The sequence below is a fragment of the Homalodisca vitripennis genome, chromosome 6, assembly GCF_021130785.1.
Source record: "Homalodisca vitripennis isolate AUS2020 chromosome 6, UT_GWSS_2.1, whole genome shotgun sequence".
Lineage (NCBI taxonomy): Eukaryota > Metazoa > Arthropoda > Insecta > Hemiptera > Cicadellidae > Homalodisca > Homalodisca vitripennis.
In genome coordinates this window covers 135,066,040-135,085,562 of record NC_060212.1, presented here as the reverse complement: position 1 = coordinate 135,085,562, position 19,523 = coordinate 135,066,040, and the positions used below count along the sequence as shown (strand labels likewise).

The following is a 19,523-nucleotide window of genomic DNA, read 5'->3' as shown; positions in this document are numbered from 1 at the left end:
TATTTTTTGGCATTAGGCTGCTTGAGTATGGTTCTATGCTACACTTGTCATGAGGAAAAAGTTAGGCTAGCTTTGAATTAAGAGAAACCAATAAGCTTACTGCATCTTCTTTTTAGGTTACCTTATTGCACATTAGGTATTAGTGATGCTGGTAAGTTAAATATGAACTAATGGTAGAATGGCAAAATACAAGTTTTGCATTATTAATCTAACTTACAGCTGTCATCTTCTGGAACAAAGTTATTTTGGGTAGGGTACGATAAATGGACCCGGTTTTTTATATCGAAGAATGTAATCATCGATACCTAATATTCACATCTCAAATCCTACACTATCAATCGATATAAAAGTGTCTATAGTCCTCAATAACAATCGTATGTTTTAAATTAAAATATGAATTTAAGTTAATATTTACAGTGCTCAAATTACTCAAAATTAGGAAAACTGAAGACAACCAAATTTGCTCCTCTCACAGTTACAGTTGTTTCTTTTCCACAAATTTCACATAATAGGGTTTTCGGTATGAGTCCAACATGTTGAAATCACAAAAAACATGTCATCATCTTTCAAAGCAATGTCGTTTAGTTTTCTAAAATTGACTGTCATTTTTAATAATAAAATGTTACTTATAACCTAAATAATTGAAATATTACATTACGAGTATTTTTTGAAAGTGTTTACGGGTAGGGTCCAATAAGCGGACCCGGTTTTTTATATCGAAATTGGCAAACGATATTACTTAATTAATCATAACCATCGATATAATCAATCGATACTGATGAATTATTTTTAACAACTTAAATAATCTATATGAACAGCTGTAAACACTTTCAAATAATACAATTAAGGTAATATTTTAAATTTCACGTAACATTGTGTATTAAAATGGCCGTCAATCTTAGGAAGCTTCACGAAATTGCTTTAAAAGACGATAAAACATGTTTTTTATGGCTTCAGGATGTTGGGTTAGTACCTAAGAATCCATTATGTGATATTTGTGGAAAGGTAACAAATGTAACTGTCAGAGGAGCTAACATGGTCGTCTTCAGATGCAAAAAAAGAAGGTAATGGTGGACACAACTTTAGTAAAAAACGTTTTCGTTCTGTTTCATTTAGTTAAAGTTATGAGTTTCCCTGATTTTGGTTATGTTCATTTATTATTTGTTATCATTAAATTCACATTTTAATTTAAACATATGATTGTTAAAATTACTTTTATATCGATTGATAGTCTATGATTCGATATGCGAATATTAGGTATCGATGATTATATTCTTCGATATAAAAAAACCGGGTCCGCTTATTGGACCGTACCCGTGTTTACAGCTGTTTATGTAGATTATTTAAGTTAATGGTTAAAAATAATTAATCAGTATCGATTGATTATATCGATGGTTATGATTAAGTAATATCGTTTGCCAATTTCGATATAAAAAACTGGGTCCGCTTATCGTACCCTACCCGTTATTTCTTGTTGTTTATTATTAACATTAAAATTACTATAACTAATAAGTTTAAATCATATGCTAAGTTAAATAAATTGTAATATGGAATTAATCCTTTGGATAGAAACAATATTGAACCATTCCATAATAGCAATAGAATAATGAGTGGAGGCCGCTTATTAAAGTCTACCCAAATAATGTTGATATCAGGGGAATTTAACACAAATGAAAGACGCTTTTGTTAATTTAGACCTTCTAAGAATAAAAGTTCATATCAGCCTGACACAAGTACCTCTGGCAATCACCGCAGGGTATGGGAAAACTAGATGACGACATGCGAGAAAAATTGCTTGAGGTTGTACCTATCAGTAAAAAATTAAATTCTAATTGGTCTGATCATGAATGCCTCCAGCTGTAAATTGTAACCTATTTTGAAATTTACAAGTCATTAAGAAATACAGTTATTGTATTATGCCTCCCAAAAAGAAGCGATGTTCGTGAGAATTAAGTAAAATACATCACTAACTAGTGTCGTTACTCCCGATAGCCACATGTTTTCTGCCAGTAAAAAATCTTTCCTCGTCAATTGGAGGTAAATCCCAGAGGTGAAGATAATTATTCATGATTTAATTATAGATTAAGCAAACCCACAACAATCAATGAAAACAAAAACTAAAATAAAACAACAATTGTTTGTAAGTAGCAGGTGATTTGTGCGTCTAGGCCTACTTAAAAGGTCGCTCATATAGGTGATTTGGCGACAGGAAGTTGATTCTTCAGGTATTATTCGATTCTCATTATAAAACAAGAAAAGTACTAGTAACAAATAATGAAGTATATTTTGGTCCCTGATAAGTAAAACTCGTCCAAGAATAGTGGCCTCCGGATAATACAAAAGTACCTAATAATTTTATGATAAATAAAAAATTATGTAGCCTATGTATATTATAAAATGTAACAGACAAACCAGTGTCACATTTATTTCCTTTTTACTATTTTAAAGTATAAATGTGTCTGACACGTGGCACAAATAAAACATGTACATCGGCTTTGTACTTGTGATCACTACATATGGTTAGTTCCATCTGGGCTGATGATTTCTTGTTCCCATAACGATTTTCTAGTATTAGGTTACTCAGTAACCAGTAACAACCGAGGCGATTTCGTGCAAGCAATGAGCCTATAAATGGAAATAGACTATTATGCTATGGAATGTTATTATGCAATATAAGTAGGTTTAGATTAGGTTATCATAAAGATTATGTTACTAGTATAAATAAATTTCTTAAACTCAACTCAATCTAAATAAGAATTGTAAAAATAATTTAATGTAACAATAACGTTCATAGTTGGACCAAATATACACTTGTATTTATAAAACATTATCAATATTTTTTTTTGTAATAAACCTTGTGGTTAAATAAACAATTTTCAAGTAATATATGTATATATATACATTAAATTGTATAAATGGCAATAGCCTTATTTAATTTCAATAAACATTGAATCACAATAAGTACTTGCTCCGCTGAGAGTCGAACCCGGATCTCTCACTTGCCGGGTGAATGTGCTACCATTACACCACAGAGCACTTACTTTTTCCGATTCAATTATTTTGTATTTGGCCGTATCTGACACATATGCGTTTGAATAAGCAAACTAAAATATATATATATATATATATATATATATATTACTACCCGGCATAGCAAGTACTTTTTGCGATTCAATGTTTATTGAAATTAAAGAAGGCTATTGCCACTTATACAAATTTAATGTGTATATATAATATACACAATGAATATTCATTATTCATGTTAAAACTTGTACACTTTACTTTAAAATGAAAAAAATTTTACAAAAATAATAATATCACAGGAGACTTGTGTACAATTCGAATATCAAGCACCTACTCCACTACTCAGGATTGTGTTATCAAGGATTAGAATGACAGAGGGGCTGTAAAAGAGGGCTCTATGTTAAAAATCCACCAACCACTGCAGCTCACTGTTTACTGGAGAGTCATTAAAAACAGTTTGTCATCATATTGATGCAATAATCGACAAAAATCAAACCTTTTTTAATTTATGGTTATAATGTATATTTAATTTATTATTTTTTTAATTTTAAAAGAATCCATTCAAAGCTCAAGTTACAACATTTTCTTGTCAGATGTTGAGATGAGTGAGAATGGCTGAATCTCTATATTCCCTGTTTTTTTGTCTAGTTTTTATTGCTTTTTGTGTTTAACATAATATTGACAAATAAATAATCTAATTTAAATTGTTTTACTGAAATAATAATTTTGATTGCTATTGAATCTGTTTTAGGTAATGAGTTGGAGAAAATTGAACTTGATTCTTTTAATCTCTCATACTTTTGGAGTCAGTTTGGTGAGTTGGAGAAGTGTAAAAATGATTATTAATTAATCTTATTATTATTAATTAGAATTATTCCAATTTGAATTCCAATGGCTTTAAAATTTGTCTAACCAATAACATTAAAAAACTCATAATCTTTATGTTTTGTATAGGGTATAAGATTTTACTTACACTTTGCCCCTTAATTTTATACTTTACAGGTTTTTTTAATCCGTACAATTTTTGTATTACATTTGGTTTCAATGTATTCATTTCTTGTTTCTGAAAACTCCATAAAAACAATGCCCGGTACTTTGGGATTGTACTGACCACACCAGTATGAAGAACACAAAAATATAAATTTATAGAAATAGACATGATAGAAAGAAAAAACAACTCTTTAATTGAAAAATTACAAACTTACAAGCATTTCCAGGTATTGTGATCGGTATTTTTGTCGCTGTTATCTTATCTTTCTCGAGAATCCCGATTACGGCAGGCCGCGCTTCATCACATGATTTGCACTGTACATAATTGCCTTTCCATTACAATTCAATTTATATTTCTGATCAGCCCCTCTAGAATTTGATATTTTACTGATAGGTACTATCTCGAGGGATGTTTTTCTTTTCCTTGACATCAGCGCGGGGCAGCACCGAAGGTGCTGCCGAAACCCGCGCTGATGGCCGGAGGCACTCGCATTTTGGGTGGCGGAATGTGATCAAGAATAAAAACAAGTTTTGAGTGTTTTTTTCAATAAAGAGTTTAGTTTTACTTTGGTAATGTTTGTTTTTGTTGAATTTTTGTGTTTGGAGAAATGTAGAGGTAAAACACGGAAGTACAACAAAGCGACGAACCAGCTGAACGGGCGGCCAGACTCTGCAATCACGTTATCTACTAGACCGCTCGACTTTGACCTCTGTCTGAGGATGGGGAGGGGTTTGCGATAAGACAATTCCTGTTTTATATTGACGAAATATTGTTCTACGCTAATCTAGTAATCAGTAGAAGCAAAATGTCAAATAACGATTCATGTCTGGGTGTGGTCGGTATAATCCCAAAGTACCCAATGCCCTAGGTGGCATGCTTTTTGACATACCATTTATGCAGAAATTAAAACAAAACTACATAAGTATTCATACAGATAGGTAAATAAACACAGATGCAATAAAGTTGATTTTCAATATTTTATTAGTGAAAGTTTGGTGATAATAAATTAAAAATAAGTATATTGTAAGGATGGTTTTCATTTTCTCTTAAATACAATGAATACAACAAATATATTATTTTATCATTTACAAAATGTTCAGTTTTTGAATGCAGAATTAGAAAACGTCCAAGCCTACTTTTAAAACTAATCTTTATAAAATAAATATAACTAACACTTTACTTGTGTTCATTCATTCATGTAACAGCTTACAAAGGTAACAGTAGTCGGTTTGTTTGACATTTGAATAGTTTTTGCTTTTCAATGTCTTACAGAAATGAAATATACAACAAAGTTGAGTATGCACAAAAAATGTTATAACCGCCAATGGAAGTACAAAAAATTTCATTTTAAAGTACCGTAGATAGTGTGGAATATGATATGGTTAGTGAACTATCTTAAATGAGTTATAAGTTACTTCGCAAATTAGTGTTTTTGGGGATCTTAGAAGGTATGTGTACTGTAGCTATACTCAGATATGTATACTTACTGGTATATTAATTTGTTATGCAGGAGCAGCTGTGCAGGGACTATCAAATGAGGTGACAAAAATCGGGTTTGCTTGTGGTCAGCAGCCCTATCCTGCAAGTGGTAACTTGGCAGCCATGCTGCAGGACCTGGTTCAGTCCTACACAGTGATGAGAGACCTGTACCTTGTACTCCCAGAAGAAGTGGGGGCAACAGTCTACCAGGCCGTCACATCGGTCATGATCGATATTGTTGCTGCACTCCTTGCTGTTGTGCGCTCACTTTCTGATCTCTCTGAGAAAGGGTGAGATATTTTTGTAATAAATCCTACTTCTTCTTGGACTTCACTCTTTGCAAATACATATAAGGGTTTTCATTAAATATATTCATTTTAATTTTTTGAGAAAAGGAAATTATTATATGATTTGCAAAATTTTACTGTCTTATGATTGACAGATAACCTAATCTAAAAAAGATAAAGCAAAAATGGAAATTTGGTTGATGTCCAGAAAAATGTTTATTTTTATGAGATCTGAGTAAGATTTTCACTAAATTGAAAGGTGATAAGTCTGTTCTTTATTATTAAATTCTCTTTGCAATTTTAGAGGTAAATTGTATATTTTATAGTTTTATAAGAAAAATTATTGCAGTTATACATTTTTTTACATTTGTAAACTTATTCTGGTGCTTTGGTACTATCTGGAGGCCACTATTTTTGGAAGTTTTTCTTACCTAAAAAAACTACAATATAAGAAAGAACAAACTTTATTTGACTTACTGTTAAAATTACATGTCATTATGACGATTGGTTCTTGTTTTCTGCCACCTAAAAGGAAGCAATGGAAATCTGGGAGTGGCAATAGTCGAGTGTTGGACTTGTCTAAGTTAGATATAGCGCAGGATTGAAATCCGTCTGTGACCATTGCAATTTTCATCAGTACCATTAACCTTGTACTGTATTGGCTCCTCACCGTTATTCTGGTTGATAAGATCCTCGCACAGGCCAGTGGCCTATGAGGACGGGCAGAATAAGGCTTAACCCTAGAAGTGGCAATGGTAAACTTCCACAGTGGCAAGCTCTTTTTGGCCACTTTGCAGAGTATTTTTTTAGAAATTCACCAAAAATATATTTTTTACTCTAACCTAGTCATGTTGCATACTGAATTCTTCAAAAAGAGTTGAATTTTCATATTATGACAAAATAAAATGATTTCTTGAAACCTGAATTGGACTTATCATGTAAAAAAACCAAAAAAATATTGATTGACCGAACTAAAATTGTAACTTTGACACTTTGTAAAAAACAATAAAAACATAGTTACAGAAAATCCATTATATACCAAAGGTAGAAACAATAATTACCTACAAATACCAAAGGAAAAAGTTTTGAAAATTAAAAAAAAAATAAATAAAATAAATGAAAAAATAAAAAATAATTTTTTTTTTGCAAAATAGCAAAAAAAGATGTTTTGTTGAAGCTGGTAAAAAACAACCTAAATGCTGTAGAATCTTTGCATACTATATTTTATTTTGAAGAGAAAGAGTTTTTCTACAGATCTACCAGATCAGTTTATTACAGTAAATTATTATTTTTAGTTTTTTGTTTGTGATCAAACTTGAAAATGAAATTTGGTACTAGGAAACAGTGAATAAACAAACTAACACAAGATCGTAAAAACAATGCCAAATTTATTACAAACCAAAAAGATAGACAATGTTATAATAATAAAGAAAATATATAGCTATATGTACAAGCCAAGAGAAACGAAACAGTCACGTAGGCCTACTCAGCTAGTTTTGCCACAGACCGCGGGAGAAAACTTAGGATTATTTCAGTAAGTACCATTGATTATTTCATCGTGATGTTGATGATACTATATGAAATGTATTTGAAATTTAGTGCTGAACGCAACTGTGCAAACTAGGCGTAAAAATAATTATCGGTTGCCTAGCAATAAGCGGCAATGTGAAGCGACTTCTAAGACGTTGCTTGCCACGTCACGGCGGTGTAAATAGAACGTCTCAGACGTCGCTTGCCACTTAGAGGGTTAAAAGGGTTTCTCCTTTTTTATAAAAAAAATGTTAAATGTCGGTGAGAAGTAGGCCACTCTGTCCTTATCTACTTCTCGTTATTACGTGTTTTACTTCTGTTTATGGGAGAATAAACTGAGTCATTAACCTGTAAGAATCTATGTATCGATGTATATGCACTTTTAGGTAGGAATACACAGAACTGTTATTAATTGAATGAGTTTAGTAGGCATCAAATCAGAAAATACCCCTTCCAATGTGCCGTCATGACGACAATCCGTAAACCACATAACCCAGAAAAGAAATTGAGCCCTTGTACAAAAAAAGATCAGAACATGCTTTATCTGCATCAAACCATCCTAGTGGATTTAAAGAATTGGCAGCACATGGCAAAAAAATCAGCAGTTTTAATTTTGCTTTGTATTCTTGCCTGAAGACCTGAGTATATACCCAACACGTTTGATGCATTGTCTTAGCTTTGTCCTCGACCATTATTTAGTTTGAGTTCTTTAAATAATTTTCAAGTTACCTCCTCTAGACCTCCAGATTTATGAGTGACACCTGGTAATAATTCTGTAAGGTATTCATTGGTACATACACTGGTAACTGGAACATAATTCATCACTACAGCTAGTTGACCTATATTAGAAGCATTAAGTTTATATTCAATGAGAAGGGAGATAAAGCAAGTAAGGTTGATTCCTTTCATAAGTAACAGTGCTTGCTCATTATGCCTATAAATTCACTAAATTACATATATTACAGCTGACTAAATGTTTCTTTGTCTTATGTTACCATATTTAGCCAAATGTTGAACTTAAAAGGGGTCAAACTCATTTAAATAAATTCAAGGCAGACTAAATAAGCCTGGGAATTCCGAAGGCTGAGATGTGTAAGAGGTCGAACTTTGAATCTAAATTAGAGATAGTGCAGGTTAAAATCCTGTCTTTGACCGGTGTGTTTTTTGTCAGTACAATTGACCTTGTATTGTATCGACTCTCCTTCCTATTCTGTCTGGTAAGATCCTCTCACAGGCCAGTGGCTCTTGAGGATTGGCAGAATAGGACTTTAACCCTCTCCCGCTCCCATTGTTTCCAGGCGCTCACGGTGCTTCTAACCTCAATTAATTCGCTCTGCCGGTCGGGCTCGGTCAAAATACGCGGCGTCTCAACTTACATACGTTCTGTCATTGTAATTAACTATAATTATATATATTAATTATTTTACTATATATTGGTTCAATGAAGTTGATTGTACGAGACCAGGGAGGGGGCACAGCTGGGCGCCCGGGTTGTTTGTTGCGCAGCTATTTGGTGAAGGTCATTGTCTGGCTCGCCGTCACTGCCCCTGCCACTGTGATCACTCCGAACTACATCCTCAACGCCACTAACCACTTCACAAAGCTCTGGTACATCACTACACTCACTTGAATCGTCGCAATCACTACTAATAACGAGATCGATTTCACTGTCACAAAGTGTACGACTACAACCCGCCATTGTTTCCGCACAACTAATATAAATAGCAAAATAATGGAATAAATCTACTATAAAAGTAAAGTAAATGGTCTCCTGATAGCAAACAACCCGTAGTAGTAGTACAAACTATTGCTACTTGAGAGCAGCACTTATCGGCTCTAGTAGATAAAGCAGTGCGTGCCGATCTGTGCCGTTTAGGCTGCAGTGGCTATATTGTGGCCGTGCCGATTCATGCCTTGCGAGCGGGAGAGGGTTAAAGGGGATAGGGCTCTCCTTTAAAAAAAAAATTAAAATGTAAATAAAGACCATTTCTAGAAAGTCCTAATTGTTGGTTTTGTTGAAGAAACGTTTGTCCTCTTAAAGATAAAAAATTACAACTTAACCACTGTAGTTTGTGTTGCTGAACTAAGTCAAGGGGATTTTTTCCAGTCATTAAAACGTGTTGAAAAAGATGTTTGTTTTTCATTGGGTTAAAATAGCAGGGAATGTACATACATTACAAAATCTGTAGATTTAAGGTACAACATCCAATCTCTTTGAGTGCGTCTTTGTTGTTATCACTTTCTATCAGAAGGGAGAGGTATGAAGTTCTCTTTAATTTCACATGGTTCTAATTAAAAAACTAAAGTTGTGCCACATCTTTTGAGGGAACTAAAACATAATCGTTATGATTATCAATGATGAGTAGCCAACTACTATTGTAAATCTACCTGGATAACAAGTTAACAAATAATTCTAAATCTTGTTGAAATAAGTAAAAAAATCAACTTTTAATTACAACAGTGGGTGCCTGAAATACTTCTTCTGTCGTTATAAGTTTTGAACAAAAAGAGATTAACAGTTTGTCAATAACAGGGCTAAGGAGCGACTGACATTGACTGGAACATTCTGGGAGGCATGTGCTGCTGTAGAGACATTGCCACGGAACAACTTGCTGGCCACACTAGGAGTGATAGATGGAGAGCTAGGCCTGGCAGTAGATGCACAAGAGGAGCTAACCACGGTAAGTACGATTTTTGCATTGTTAGTGAGTAGGTGTGTTTAAACTTACAAGTGATTCTTTTCTTCAGGTTAAAACAATCAAATTTTCCCCATAGTGAAGTTAAATCACTGTCAACTTTCTTCACAATCGGCAGGCTAATCAATTGTCTTAAACATTGTGAACTGACATTATAAACAGCACACAGTAACAACACTAATGGCGGCGCTTGACATTCAGAGGACATGCGCGTTTTGTCCTTGGCACCAAATTCAAATAGTTACGTTGAATTGGATGTTACTTTTAGAATAACCGTATATTTTGACAGAGCATTAACTATAGTACTGATTAATTATTTTTACTTCTATTATCGTCTTCCTTGTTTGCCATAAAAACATCGTTCTCTATGGATAGCAATTCTCTGACGTGAATGTAATACGTATCAGCCATGTTATTGTGAAACTGTAACAAGTGCTGGGTTTTGTGTTTGGAGTTACAAATTCAATTGTATTTGTTAAAAATGAATTTTATAGTATTTTAGTGTTGTTACTGTGGTTTAGCTTTCTTAGGTTATAGTTTTAGTTGTTCATTATGGGTGAAAACTTTAGTGACCGATCAAGTGATCTTAAATAGCTTGTTTTGGAGCATCCTATTTCTAGTGATGATTAAATGTATTCTGACTTTGAGGTAAACCTGACAGGTAGACCATGAAGCACACATGATTTCCTAGTAAGTGCTCTCTCACAATTGTGCGAGTCAGAGAAGTTGTTGTTCCTCCTGGTGATGTCCTTAGCCCTGATCATTAACTCACAAAACTCCTTAAGACGAACTGTTGCTTGTGTGCCATATGTGAGTATAAAACTTGAAAAAGAAATTTTTTTGGCCGGGATGTAATTGTGGAGTTCACCCTGAGAGCTACCGTCTGCTCGAACCCTGCTAGAACTGTTTGACGGGGAGGTAGCAAAACACAGGGTGGAATCCAGTGACATTGAGTCAAAGATGAAACTTGTATTTACTGTCCATATGTAAATATAGTAGGATTCAAATTTAATATTTCACTTTTTTTTATCTGTCATACTTACATACTTATAAATGCAGTCATAAGATTATGTTATAGAATAAGTTATACATTTACAGTAGGGCAGTTGCCCAATAAAATATTTACAAAAATAATTTCCAAAAAATATATTTTTTAAAAATTTTGTTTAAAAAAATTATTTACATGGAAACAATAGGTTATTGTTATTATAATGTTCTGCAAATATTTGTGAATAAATTGACATAATGTTCTCATTTGGACTAACAGCTATGAAATGGGATACATTATAAGAGACATACGTGTGGCTATTGAAATAGAGCTGCTAATACAGAGTACCATTGCCATTTCTAGTGTTAAATCTGATCCCTATTAGTAGAATTAATGTAAGCAATAAATAAAAACAAGACCTATTGTTTTGAACGAGACCATTCAAATGTATTTATAAATATTTATTATTTAGGACTGTTCCATATCTACAGTTCATATACAAATAACTCATTAAAAGAATTTGTATCATTTCTCAGACATCGTAATAATAACTTTCAAGAGTCCTTTTGGTCAGTCCAGCGAAATCATAAAATATACAGAGAAACACAGTTTTTGTTAATTAAAAAAGTAAACCTAAGAAGTCTAACCAGATGAACTGGTTTACTGCTGAGTTGAATAATATGAGAAATCAAATTTTAGCTTTATATGACAGAGTGAAGAATACCTTTGATTTATGAATAAGGAAAATCTTAAGAATTTTAATAAACCTTATAAGGAAGCTATCATTGAGGCACAAATTGTATCTAATAATAAATTTATTTCAAAATAAAAAAAAATAAAAAAATCAATTTAAAGCTGCTTGGAAGGTTGCAAAAACTGAGTGTTATCAGTACCCAGTTACAGAACTAGAAATACCTGTTATTCTTGCCTCATAATTTAAATGATTGTTTTTTTATATTGGTGTAAATAATAAAAGTTGCTCTGATTTATTGGTCAAACTCTTCTCAGTCACATCAAAAATATAGTTTTAAATAGAAATTGATTGATGAAACAAAAGTTCAATCTGCTGTAAACAAAATGAGTAATTCCCATAGTGGAGTTGTCTATGGTCTCTCAAATTATGCCCTGAAAAATATAATTGATGTAATTGTGGTAACACTCACTTATTTAATCAACTTAGTTTTAACCCAAGAAAATTTTCCATGTTGTCTCAAAGTTCCTAAAATTACACCCATTTATGAAAAAGGAGATGTTTCAAATCCAGAAAGCTATCAGCCCATTACAATTTTGCTTATTTTAAGTAAAATAATTTAATATTGTATGGTAGCACAGCTTCATGAATATTTTGTAAATAATAATTTACTGCATACTTTCCAATTTGGTTTTAAACCTAAATGTTCCACTGTAAATGCAATAGAAGCAACAGTCAAATTTATTCTCGATGGTTTTGAGGATAAACTTGTTGTTGTTTCAAGTCTAATATTTTTGAGTAAAGCCTTTGACACCATCTCTCATCCTTTGTTGTTTAAAAAGTCAAAATATGGAATTTCGAACAAAGAATTACAATTATTGGTATGTTATTTAAAAGGGAAAAAGCAACTGGTTTGTTTAAAAAATAAAAATTTTTAAATCTTACAGCAGGAGTGCCACAGTGCTCAGTAGTGGGATCCTTTTTGTTCTTAATTCTTGTGAATGATTTTGGTCACATTAATAATTGAAAATAAGACGGAGTATGTAATATTTTCTTTGAAGAACCATTTAGGTATTTCCAACCAATTTAACTTCTACTTCACCAATATTATGGAGGGGACATTGAAGGAAAATCTGGGAGAGGGTGAACATCACTGTGAGCTCAGGGACTGGGAGATGCAAAGTCCTACATCTTCAAGGGCGCCAACATCTGAGAGAGAGCTACTCGGGATTATTTGTTTAATGGAAAGCAATATACAGGGTCTGTATAATAAGTAACCGGACTGAACCTGCCCCGCTCCGTCAAAGCGTCTGCTAACCGGTATCTGGTGCTGTAGTGGTGGTGGGGGGGTCTAGTGAAAGGGAACCGGGCTGCAGCAGTTGCCTCCAAGCGCTTGGAGAGTTAGTATCGAGCGAGAGCGGAGTGCATGTTCAGTTACCCCGTCGGAGTGAAAATGCAGAGTACGATCGAGCAACGTTTTAGCATTAAATTTTGTGTCAAACTCAAGAAAACGGCCACGGAAACTCTTCAAATGATTCAAGAGGCTTACAGTGAGGATGCTATGTCCAGAACTCAGGTGTTTCAGTAGCACAAAAATTTCCAGGAGGGCCGCGATGATGTCCATGACAAACAGCGCATCTCTCCTCCATCAACGAGTCACATGGACACAAATGTGCAAAAAGTGCGTGATGTGTTGAACAGTGATCGTCGTCTGAGCATTCGGGCTATCGCAGATGAGGTCAGAATTGATAAGATGACCGTTCAAAACATTATTAAGAACGGTCTGGGCATGAGGAAGATCTGCGCGAAGCTGGTACCCAAACACCTGACTGGTGAGCAAAAGAAGCGTCGTGTTGCTGTCGCTTCGGAAATCCTTGATCGACTGCAAACCGAACCACAGTTTTTCAACCACGTTATTACAGGAGACGAGACGTGGGTTTTTGAATACGATCCTGAGACGAAGCGGCAGAGTTCAGAGTGGCACACACCGGCATCACCACGACCGAAAAAAGCGCGCATGAGCAAATCGAAGGTGAAGTCGACTTCTTGCTTTCTTGCTTGCTTGAAGGTGAAGCTCATTGCTTTCTTTGACGTGAAAGGCATTGTTCACAAAGAGTTTGTGCCACCCGGTCAAACTTTAAACGGCCAGTACTACAGAGAGGTGCTCCGTCGACTAACTGCCCGGGTTCACCGAGTCCGTCCGGAGATTGCCGATTCGTGGATTCTCCATCACAACAATGCACCGTCGCACACCTGCCTGCTCGTCACCAAACAGTTGGCAAAACAGTCGAGGGCAACGTTGCCACAGCCTCCGTACAGCCCGGATATGGCACCACCGGACTTCTTTCTGTTCCCTAAGATCAAGAGACACCTTAAGGGGACGCGGTTCGGGACTCTGGAAAACATGCTACGACGAGGGCTCTAGACAACATCGAGGTTGTCGACTTCCAGGGAGCGTTCAGGGATTGGAAAATACGGTATCAGCGTGTTATCGACTCCAATGGAGACTACTTTAAAGATTTCTAAAGAAAAATTGTATATATATTTTGCCAATAAAAAATTTCCTGAAGTCAGTCCGGTTACTTATTATACAGACCCCGTATCTGCTGGCCTAGATGACTTCTCATCAGTAATCCTAAATTACTGCCATGACAAATTTTTGATTCTGTTGCTACATGTTTGCCTTGGTCGGTGTCTATTTCCGGGTAACATGAAGACCTCTAAAGTTGCACCCTTAAATAAAAAGGGCAGCAGACACAAGATAGAAAAGTACAGACCCATTTCGTTGGTACCTACATTTTACAAGTTGATTGAGAAAATAATACTGGTAAGAACAGTCAAATAACGTACTTTTTTCAGGGCAATATGGATTTTACCCAAAAAAGTCTATTTCAACTGTACTTGTAGAATAAATGAGAGATAGGATTGAAGAAGAGGAAAGTTTTAGAAGGTCTTCTACTGCTTGGACCACACAATTGTCTTGACAAAGCTTGAATTCCTGGGCATTAAAGACACAGCTCTGTCGTGGTTTGTAAGCTACTGAAGAGATCGAGACTAACTTGTTGAGCTCAAGCAGAGCATGAAAGGGATCAATGTTTTGCATAAATCTAACAGACTCCCTGTAAACAGAGGTGTACCACAGGTATCTGTCCTGGGGCTTGGTCTGTTTGTCCTGTTTACACCTGGCTGCCGGGCGTACGTGGGACCCTACAGTGACATCATATTACGATGCCGATATTTTGTATGCCGATGACACGGTTCTTTTTATTTTGGTAAGAACAGAGAGCCACTTGAAGAACAGTTATACAGGGATGTATAACTGTTCTTCAAGTGGCTTTCTGTTCTTACCAAAATAAAAAGAAGAGAATTATATGGGAAAAATATGGGAAAAAAACAGAAAAATATGGGAATTAAATGTTGCTGTTGAGTACTGCACAGCGAATGACCTTGTTTTTAATGAATCAAAGACCAAAGTAATGATCTTAGGCAACATGAAAGAGGGATTGTAAGCATTCCAAATCTTGACTCTGTAAATACAGTGGAACACCTAGGTGTTGTTGTTTATCGTGAATGGATCATGTTGATAAACTGTGCCCTCATTGCAATTAAACGAGTAATAGCAACCATTCATAAGTATGTTGGCACAGAGGATGCGGTGAGAACAGCTTACAACTCTCTGTTCGAGTACCATCTTAGAAATACATCGTCTTGTGTCATGCTACTGTGAATTCTGCATGGAGCGTGTTCTGATCACTCAGAAAAGGTTATCAGAATACTGGCTGGTTTTGACTGGAGGGACAGTTGCAGGGATGTTTTTAAAATAGAAAATCTTGACAGTTACCAATGTCTATCTGCTGGAAATGATCTGCCTTGCATCCTCAAAACAACTGCAGCGCCATCAGGACACTCACGCTTACCAGACGAGAAATGTGAGAGGTTTTGTTCTGTCTATTCACCACAGTCATTGTTTCCAATCGAAGCCTTCATACGCTGGAGGCAAGTTTTTCTGATGTGATCAAGAGAGCTGACCCGGTCACCTCACCCAAAAGAAAGACTTCAAGGCGGGTTGTTCCAAAGACCGTTCTACACCATAAGTGAATTTCTGGACTGGCTGAATTTTACCATGCACAGCAAGTTCAAAACTAAAACTATCATTACATTTATATTGTATCAAGTGACACAATTTTCAATCTTGATGATTGTAAATTAGAGATATTCTCATTCTAAGGAATACGACTTTGGGGTAATTCCAGTTCAGCCAAAGGGCCTTTATTTGTCAAGAGAAAACTCTAAGAATAATAAGTGGACTATCCAAATCTGACTCATGTAAAACCATTTGGCAACAACTTAATATTATGACTCTCACTTGTATTTATATTAACTTTAATTTAAACTATATAAAAGAAAGTATTGACAAATTTAATTATCATAATTCTATACATAACTACAATACAAAACTAAAGTAAAACCTTATTAAACCTAGTATTTAGATTGAATAAATATTTCAATAGTTTTAAATGTCAACAAGATTTTGATGTACAATAAAATGATAGATCACTTCCAAGTAAAAAATATAGTTCTACGGTAGCCAAGTGGCTTAAGAGTCAAGCGTAAGGCATTTTATACTATTGAATAGTATATGGACTGTGATATCCTGTAATCTAACTTTGTTTTATATGTGATGATGCCTATTGTAACTTGCTTACTTAATGGAAAATAAAATTCTTGATTCTTCAATTTGAAAATAAAACGAATGTCAAATTTAAATTAAAACAAAACATCAATTCTCCTACAAGAGATTTCAGTTTTTCAGAATTATTAATAAGTCGGAAGGATTTGAAAAAAAAGATATCAGTAGATATGGATTAGAAAATAACTAAAAAAAAAGAAATGACTCAAGGAAGCCTTAAATTCTAAAGAAACACCAAAACATATTTGGAATCTTAGTATTAATTTTTAATACTCAATAACATCAAGAACATTGTCATGAGGAGAAATATTTCTGTTCCAGGTGAATACCTCAGACCATGCACTGGCAATCGAAACACTCTCTAATGAAAAATCTATAAACACTGAAGTAGAACTGAGAAATTTAGAAGAGACTCAGTTAAATAAAGCAAACAATACTCTTTTAAATTCTAGTATTTCACCCAAAAATAAATTTGTAGAATGTGGATGGACAAAAAAATACCTTTTAGAGTCAACCAAATCCCTTTATGCTAGTGAGTCTTTGGAGGACAGAAATAGGACTGATAAAGAAGGGGAGGTTAAAACTGCAATTGAAGATTCTCTGCGCTGTTCTGAAGAGAACAAAAATGATAATTCTGGACTTTCAACATCTCACAGTGATGAAGATACTTCAGCTACTTCAGATAGAACATGTAATATATTGGATTCACATTTAGTTGAAGCACCTTGTAATGTATATTCTTCTTGTGAAAGCAATTGCAGTGCTTTTGAAAAGTGGGTTACCAATCAGGTTGCTTTAAATAAACCCATTGACTCATCAGTTTTACAATCTGAAATTGATGAAATTTGTATTGTTATTCAGCAGTTGGAAAACCAATCTGTTAATGTAATATTCAAAGACATGACAGATACTCAAAAATCAGATAAATATGCTGATTTGAAACAGAAACTTTCAGAACTGCTAAGCATAAAGAAGGTTTTGGACTCTGAACCTGATATACTTAATCAAATTCTCTCTGATAAAAATTGTACATTCAATATCAACGAGTCAACAAAAAATGAAGACAAGTTACCGTCAAGAAATGTAAGTGAAATTAAAAGGGAAAATTTAAAAGTGACGCCTAAACAAAGTGTATTCAGTGGCCAAATTAATAACTGGTCAAATTTAAATCGAAACCAAAATATTTCCATTATTGATCATAGTGTATTTGGTTATATAGATTTTAGAGAATGGGTGGACAAAAAAATTAGGCAAAAAGAATCTCCTAATATACAAACACTAGAGGCAGAACTAATGAATGCTACTGCAGCCTACCGGAAATGTAAAAACCACCATATTACCCCTGAAATGAACATAAATAAAAAAAGTTACTGGAGGAAAAAAAGATCAAAATTGCTTAAACGATTGAATAGGTTGCATATTATCAAGAAAATATTTTTGTCACATCAATATTGGCAGTTGGATCATGCTTCAAGCAGTATTACAAATATTTTTGCACCATAGATGCTGACAGATCAAAGAAGTATTTCACTCTGTAACATAAGCATTTCACATAAGTACAGTGATGTTTGGAGGAAGCATTTGTCAAGATTACAGACTGAGTATAAGTACAAAAACTGAACATTTATGCACAACAGAAAGAAGTGTTGAATACTTCTATAACACTTTGGACTCACGGAAGAGAGTACCCGGTGGGAGGGGAGAGTATCCAGTGGGAGGGATCCAGTTGTTTGAGCCAATTGGGAGCCTCCACAGAAGCAACCGAGAGTTGAGATATCCTAAAACTGAGGTCCTCAACAATTCAAAGGAGGGAATTCTTTATAAAAAGTGCACAGTATATTACTTGCAATCACTCATAAAATTGTTATATGTTTTAAATTTATATATCAAACTGCTCAATCCTGCAGTTAAAAAAAAATATTGTTCCTAGAAATCCAGGACTGTTTAATGAAAACTGGAAGATTTACAGGAGAGATGAACAAAACTGTGTGAATGTTTTGCTGGGAATGGACAAATTTACTGTAAGAATCATTGAAAGACTTGATTGTAGTGCTCTATTTAACTACCTGTATTTTGTATATTAAATTGTTTTCAAGTGAATTAAGCATCATTATTTGACATGTCGCCATTTTTCATAGATGTAATGACAAGAAAATAATGACAATAGCAATAATGGATGATTTCAGCATTCCAAAATTTTTGCAGAACCAGAGCATTACTGAGATGTTTGTAATGAAAAGCCAAACAAACTCATGTAAATAAGAGTAATCTTAGATCACTGGCAACCTCAGATCCAGGAGTCAGGCCAGATAATTTGGCTGATTATTATAGTCAAGAAAACAATCTGAACTATTATTATTATATAGATGTAACATATGTGCTATAAAACTTGCTAAATTACAACATCCTATTAACACAACATTTAATCATGAGTGTCAACTTAAAATGAAATTTCAAGCAAAATGAATAGAATACATCACTTAACTGATGTAAAGCTAAATAGTCATGTTGTGAAAGATCCGTATGAGTAATAGACAGCTGATGAAGCATCTTAACCATCCATTTTCAGCAGAACATTGCAGATTTAAGCTCTTATTAAAAAACCTGGTTTTAAAGGAGGCAAGAGTTGCTATTTGAAATGTGTATTAAGTTTCTTCATAGGTGAAAACAAAACATCTCTGAACAATATCCGTTTAATTAAAGTTCCAGACCACAAAAATGTTAATGTTCCATTTTTAGAAAGATTCTCCGTGAATTATACTAAAAAACTTATTACTATGTAATCTGTAGGTCTAATTATCCTTTCATTATATAAAAGAATAAGTTTAATTTAAATTTAAATTTGCATTACATTTTGATGATAGAAGCTTTTTATGTGAAGAACTTGTGTTTTTAAAACTGTTATGGTTTAACTTCCTACAAATCAAATTGCTACTTTTGGATTTTGTAAATATGTAAGTTAAATATTTGTTTTGAAGACACACATTTGCTTATTTTTATGACACCAACCCCACACTAATTACCCGCCGAGTAGTGCTTCTTGTTACGCTTGATGTCAAGAATGCCTTCAACTCGGCGAGATGGGTCGATATGTTGGATGCACTTCGTGACACCTTCCGCATTCCAACGTATCTGTTGCGGCTAATC

At 34.2% G+C, this 19,523-nt stretch overlaps 1 protein-coding gene across 2 annotated transcripts in view; it reads left to right on the top strand.

Annotated features, from left to right (window-relative positions):
- Positions 1–19,523, top strand: part of LOC124364942 (cyclin-D1-binding protein 1 homolog) — a 39,852-nt gene that overhangs the window by 533 nt on the left and 19,796 nt on the right. Inside the window, exons 2-5 of one of the 2 annotated variants that reach the window (XM_046820780.1) lie at positions 3,776–3,838; positions 5,526–5,784; positions 9,845–9,992; positions 16,698–18,476. In XM_046820780.1, the coding sequence (XP_046676736.1) occupies positions 3,776–3,838; positions 5,526–5,784; positions 9,845–9,992; positions 16,698–17,879 (1,652 nt within the window). In that variant the 3' untranslated portion in view covers positions 17,880–18,476. Of the gene's footprint in view, positions 1–3,775; positions 3,839–5,525; positions 5,785–9,844; positions 9,993–16,697; positions 18,477–19,523 lie in introns of those variants that run through there. The other variant, XM_046820781.1, reaches the window with a different exon arrangement.